The 6739-nt window shown below is 43.4% G+C and overlaps 1 protein-coding gene across 1 annotated transcript in view; it reads right to left on the bottom strand.

Annotated features, from left to right (window-relative positions):
• Nucleotides 1-419: 419 nt before the first annotated feature.
• Nucleotides 420-6739, bottom strand: part of CFTR (cystic fibrosis transmembrane conductance regulator) — an 88141-nt gene continuing 81821 nt past the window's right edge. Inside the window, exons 25-27 of the mRNA XM_014963246.1 lie at nucleotides 3467-3639; nucleotides 3012-3117; nucleotides 420-1589 (exon numbers count right to left, since the gene is read on the bottom strand). Coding sequence (XP_014818732.1) covers nucleotides 1383-1589; nucleotides 3012-3117; nucleotides 3467-3639 — 486 coding nt within the window. The 3' untranslated portion in view covers nucleotides 420-1382. The remainder of the gene's footprint in view (nucleotides 1590-3011; nucleotides 3118-3466; nucleotides 3640-6739) is intronic.

Below are 6739 nucleotides of genomic sequence, written 5' to 3'. Positions count from 1 at the left end.
ATAGGGTAAATGGGAAATATAAGCTGTGGTAAAGGAAACGACTTTTTCTCCGCTCCTTTGCCAGAAGTACAGTAACACAAGTCTCGCTTTAGGCCCATGAGAGGCTCGTGCTTCACAGCCAAAATACATATACTTAAAGCTCCTGTGTACTTCTTAGTGGAGCAGCTGCCCAGATCACAGACAAATTGCTATCCCTTTTCTCATCTCACCTAACAAGAAATTTTTTAATAACTCCTGACACAGAGGTAAAATGGGATGGCAGGAAACGTGTCAAACTCTTCTTGGGCTTGTTGAGTGTTTTCTTTCTACAGAAATGCTTCTTCCACACAAAAAAAAAAAAAAAAAAAAAAAAACAACAATTCAAATATAAAACATTTTGTACAAATATATTTTTCTTTGTAGTACATAATCACTCTTAAAATACATCATTTCCTTAGTAAATGTTTGCAAAATATTAAAATAAATAAAATATCCTAGAGAAAGTTCAGTTTCGTCATAAAACTGCAAACCAGAAGAGTATAAAAATTAATTTCATTATTAAAAGTCTACTTCAGAGAGGTTGGTTTTTTTTTTGGCCAGAGTAAAAAGCACAGAAAGGTGCCAGCCCTATGCAAGCTCTGACAGTTCCACTGCCAGGAGTCCTACCTTCCAGGAGATCCCGGTGCCAGGCTGCGCTCATCCCACTGCCGGTGTCCGCCGGGTCGGGTGGAGCAGCTCCTCCATTTAAGAGGAAATACCAATTCTCCTTTATCTGTGGAGACGTGACAGATGTTGATTGGCTTGAAAGTCAATATCCTCTCTTCCTTCATTCTCACCTGTGCCCGCAGAGCGTGTGCTCTCATCAAAGGGCTTTTTCTGCTAAGTTGAAATGACAAGTTGCCGCATGGAAAACAAGAGGAGGAAGTTTTCTGAGCGCCTCGCTGACATTGTCCCTTAATTCGTTTGCAGGAAGTGAGTCCAAAGAAGCTCTTTACTTTCTGATTTTTCTATTTTCCACTCGGGTTTGATTATTTTTCCTGCATCCTTCCTGCTGTCTGGACCTCACACCCCAGCAAGAACATTTCTAAAAGTTTTCTGAAACAATTTTGTTGGGCAAAGCAGGTTACTTCGGCTTGCTACCTCGTTTGTACCGAATGAGAGCAGCTTTTCAAAGGAAGTCTGGTTTTACCACTACAAGTGGCAAAACTTCAACGAATGTACTAATTTGCACATGATTAACGATGGAAGGAGAGTAATTCCCAAATACATGTGTAGTCGCTGCAGTGAGCACCTCCTGCAAGGTTCAATCTGTGCACGGCTCCTGCAGGTTCAGGAGTGCTGGTCCTGTCATCGTGGGGCACTGCTGAGGAGTCACTCCACACAGAGGGTGCCCACACAACATCTCACAGCCTTGTCTCCTGCACTTCTTCCTCTGTCTCCTCCTGCAGGGCAGTGATCTGGGGTCTAGGTTTGCGTTTGCTGGAGTTTCTGTGGTGGACCGGGAGCAGCTTGAGGCGATCAGCGTGGCTGATGGCTTGCCTGAAGGAGCTCTTTTCGTTCAGAAGCTTCTGAATGGATTCGTACTGCCGCAGTTTATTGTCCTCGATAACCTGAAGACACAGATCACTTCGTTACATGGGCAATGGTGGTGCTGACAGAATTCAGCTAACGAAGCAGGGAAGAGACATAGAGACATAACAGAGGTCTTCTTCCAACAGGAAAAGCCTGGTTAACAGCTTGCAATCTCTAATTATAACCATAAAAGCAGATGTTAAAGTTTTAGCATGTGGAAATGCGCACATTGATCAAGTTACAAAATGCTGATGGGCTTGCTGGTTTTCCTTGCAACTTGATTTTTACCTCTGAGATGGTTTGTTGAAGGCACTGCTCAACGCCAGGTTAAGAAAGCGTTAATGCAGAAAAGAGAGTTTCACCGCAAGCAGAGGGAGAAGGCTGCCAGCAAGGTGCCAGACCTTCTTTGCTTTCCTCTCCCCAAACAAGGAAGCGCTGCTGGCCTGTGTTTGAAGGAGACAACAGGTTTGCCCTGCATGGCTGTGCCAGCCTCCCCTGGCAGGCAGCAGACTGGGAAAAATCAGGCTTCTCCGCTGGCACTGCAATGCCAGCATAGCTCGGGTGAGGGCACAGGTCTGATGGGAAAGAGCTTTTAGCAGCTCTGTTGCTAAATTGTTGTTCAGACAATGGGAAACCTGCTCCGGGCAGAGGCTCCCTGCGTGCCAGGGCTCTGCCAGCACAGTTGAGGTGAGGCTGAGGTCCAGCACACATAGAGGAGCAGCATGTCCAAAAGGATGTCCGACCTGCCACCAGGACGTCCAACCTGCCTATCGACTATCTCGCTTCAACTTCAGGCTGTTTTCCACCTGCTGTGCTAATACACCCAAGCAATGACACATGGAATATGATGTTTCACTCTGCTAACAAAATGACGTTCATCTCTTGCAGAAGAGTCAAGAAAATACAGAGGAAAGAATTTAATTTTTAAGAACTATTACATAACTTACCTTCTATTTCCTTTACTAATCATTTTTATATAACAGAAAATACCCCAGGACTTCAATATTTTGTCACATTGGTCAAACAAGAAAGGAATATTCAGGTGGCTTGATGAAAGAAATCAGCAATTATGGCCATCAGATCAAGAGCTAGTGCAGCTGTTTCTGCATGAGCAATAGTAAAGCCCTGTGAGATGCTGGAATTTTTCTGGAGCTCCTGAGCCCATCAGCAATTTAAGGCACCTGGATCAGCAGCTGGGTAACCTACACAACTGTCCTGGTTGAAAGAAGGAATCCAGCTGTTCCATCATGTGACCCAGCTCGCCTGAACACAGGTGTCTACGACAGCTCATGTGAAAGAGCAAACAGGAGGCTGCTGCTCTCCTCCAGGTGACTACCTTGCTCAACTGCCCTGTATGATCACCATCATTCCAGCCAACCTCATCGATTTGTCTTGGTGTGTTCTGCACGTTCATCAAAGGTAACGAAACGACAGTATGTGAGAGTAGGAGAAACGCTCACCAGGAACCGCTGGCACTCCAGCATCGCCTCCAGCCTGTGCTCGGAAAGGATCACCGTGCAGTTGGCAAACGCGTGCTTCAGCGTCTTCCTGATCACTTGGGAAGTTCTGAAAGGCAAACACATCAGTGGTGAGGCAGCCATGCACACGCCAGCACAGCTCATAGCTTTATGGATGGTATTTAATAGCCCAGCAGCGTGCTGTAAAGCTCACATGCAGGGACACCAACACTGCAGTGTCCCAGCGCGCTGCATTTCTGGTGTGGGAGTGGGTGTCAGCCATAAAGCTAAGGCTGTAACTGGGCTTCCCTGATGCTCCATGCGCGATTACTAACATACATTACTGAAACCAGGTTTAGCAACAGACCAGACAAATTACAAAAGGTCTCTTTAGGTGGTGCTGCCTCACTGATTTTCTCATTCCATTTTTAAAGATAGAACAAATGAACGAAACCTACACAGGGTCCAGGTGAGCACTCGGTTCATCCAGCAGCAAGATTTTAGCTTTGCTGAGGACTGATCGGGCAAGGCACATCAGCTGTTTGTGACCGTGACTGAGGACACAGCCTCCATCCACCAGAACAAAATCAAGCTTGCCTGGAAATTGCTCAATTACAGACTTCAGCCCAACCTGCCGGAAAGAAAAAGAACAGGAAAAATCAGTGAGATACAGTTACTGCTGACTGTGGGTATGGCAACCAAGCCCTTTAATTTCCTTGCCTTTCATTTCTGACAGCAAAGAGAAAATATAAATTGATGAAAAGGAGAACGTGTCCTATAAAGACTACAAGCCAGTAGCTGGATGATGTGAAAAGCACATTTGACTCCTACAACATGCTAGGATTGATGTTGGGAAACTGAGAGTTAATGTTCATTTGTTTGTCAAATACAATGAGTTTTGGCATTTTGACCAAAACATTCTGAGTTAGCAGGCTAGAGAGAGCAATGTATTTGAAACTCTCTATCCAGCAGCGATGTCATCATTGGGAATGTTAAGGACAGTGATTTTTGAAAGGAAACCAAGCCTCTCTGGCTTGATTTTACCCTAGTAAGGAGGATAATAAGCAACAACCAAAATTCATGTGCTACATTACAGCAACAGAGAAAATAACCAAGGTCACCCCGTCTGTTGTCTCTGTGTCTCTGAGAGCATTTCTATCAGCTCCTTTTACTGCCCCAAAGGTCCTGCACAGTTGGTTCATGCTAATGGCATCAGGGACTTCCCTCTAGCACTGCTGACTAGATGTTTAGAGGGGTGTCTGTGCCGAGTGAGACTGCTTCACTTTGACCAGAAACTGCAATCCAGCCCAGGAGATATCTTCTGTTTCTCCCAGTGCTCCTTTTTGCTGCAATTGGGAGGTGCATTTTGTACACCTCAAAGCAAAGCTTTGCATCTTCCACAGGCCCAAACCGTCTGTGCTCCTTAGCCTACTCAGCAGAGTTTAGAGAGAAATTTTTGTAAAATATAAGAACTAGGAAACAGATGTGACTTGCGTTGCTCCAAAAGTTGTTATAAAAATGCAATGCAACCCAAGTGGTTTCTGAGGAACACCCCTTGGATTTTTGGAACATTGCTGATCTGCAATTCATTTTCATTCCAGGGAAAAAAAAAATTGAATTCCTCCCGTGTGTTTCCGTTTTACATGAAACTGTATTAAACTGGGGTGTGTGGGTATGTCTGTTGTGTTTCTGAAGGGTTCATGCTTTTATTTATAAGCATATTAAGGCCACTGTTTTGTTCCTTATTCCTCTTCTGAACACATATTGTGTCCTCCAATTAAATTTTGCAACTAATAGCTGGAAAAGGTGCTTTCTTCATAAAACTCCACAAGGTCTCTCCATGTATGTGAAAGGTCCAGACAGCTGACTGCAAGAGTAAAACTTAGACTCTAAAGTTGACATAAGTCTGACAGACTGAGGTGCTGAAATACAAGGGCAATAAAAAGTGCAATATCCGACATCTGTTCAGATAATGCTTTGCTCTCTGTAGCTGATTGCAAGGAGCATAAAAAGCTGATGCTGATCTCAACAGCCTTCCCTAAATCCTCAGCAGCAAACGTGGGTCAGGGATAAGCTGACAGTTAACCTTCCTTCTGTGCCATGCTCCCAAAGTTACTGACTCACTGTCGCTAACGAGCCAGATTTCAAGAGCATGAACATTGTAAACAATCCAATCACTCCCACTAAAAAGTATTACAGCCCTTTTTTATTTGCTTTGCACTCTTGCCTGTGCGATGAAAACCTTTGTATCACGTGTGGATTTGACAAACTCCTTGATGATAAACACTTCAAAACAATTTTTTTCATGCTGTTGTAAATGAGTTCTTTAAAATCCCAGGCTCAATTTGCACACACAGTGAAAACAATCCTCAAAAGCAGGAGAGCTCGCCTTTTTCAAAAAAGGGGATGGTAATCCACATTCCATTTTCCCTCCCCTCAGAGAAGCACAGCACTGAGCACCCCGTTGCCTCTCCTAGGACCAGCTGAAAAGCTGCTGTCACATCATTTAACCAAAAATGTCATGATGTTTTTATTTGACAGTAAATTACTCATAGAGAGTGTCTGCTTCCCCTCTTTTCCAAACACAGGGAAGAAATTAGATAAACCCAAGAGAGCAAGCAGCGACACAGTTAACCTCCCAAATGGGAAAGGAGGAAGTTTTCAGATGAAGTCCCACACTTACCAGCATTTTCTGATACTTGAGACTTGCAACAAAGAAGGAAAATAGCACCAATTCATTGCTGAGTCTGTATTAGTTAAGTCATCTGTACCTTGGAAAACAGCATTTGCTTTCTAGGTTGTAGCCCTTTCCCTACCATAACTCTTATCTGCCTTTCCTCTGGGCATTGTGTTCACCTGTGCAACCTATTAAGCACAATCAGAACCAATAGGTGGCATCTGACAACCATAATGCATGGGGTTTAGCTCAACGTGGAAACAGAACTGTAAGAATCTGGCCCCTAATCTTGAGGAAAATTGTTGCTAAAAGCTCAACATGAAATTAGAAGAAAACCGTCAGGTTCATAAAATCTAATATTCCATGATTCTTATTTTTCATGAAAGGGGCAGCTGCCCGTGACACAAGCAGTACGTAAGCCTGGATGCGGTGCCAGAGGGTACTCCTTCTCAGCTGGCTGTATGTTGGCCTGAGAATTGCAATCACTGGAAAATATTTTGAGGAAAGATTTTTCTAAGCTGAATATAAATATTTCCTAGTATAATAACACCAGTCTTATATCTAGGGCAGGCCACAGACATTTTTCACTTTTTTTCTGGCCTCCAAAATATTTACTAGTCATCTTTACGCATTTTGGCAGAAAAGTGGCCTTACAGAGATTTCATATATTTGGCAAAGCATTAAATTAAGAAAAGATTACAGGGCATTTTGCTGTATCAGCTTCCTCCATTTTTTTCTTTCTCTCAGGATCACCCAGCAGAGCCAAACATAAAACCTCACCTTTGCTAAATCACTGCACGGGGAGCCCAGACTGTGCTGTGTAGAAGTTTATCTTTTTTTTTTTTTTTTTTTTTTTTTTCAGTTCTTGTATAATGCAAAAGTCATAAGGAGTTCTGAAAATAGAGATCTGGCCCTCAAAGGTACATCTATATTAATAAATAAATCTAGCTGAGACCACATTCAGGCACTGTTCAATTTACTAGTATATATGTAGTCTAAGATTCTACTTGCCAGCTGAACATCCTATACCCCTAGTTACGGTTTTGGGATTTAG

This window comes from Calidris pugnax, unplaced genomic scaffold (assembly GCF_001431845.1).
Source record: "Calidris pugnax isolate Ruff unplaced genomic scaffold, ASM143184v1 scaffold44, whole genome shotgun sequence".
In the NCBI taxonomy this organism is placed as follows: Eukaryota; Metazoa; Chordata; class Aves; order Charadriiformes; family Scolopacidae; genus Calidris; species Calidris pugnax.
The sequence above is the reverse complement of the archived record's forward strand: the minus strand, read 5'-3'. Positions and strand labels throughout refer to the sequence as shown.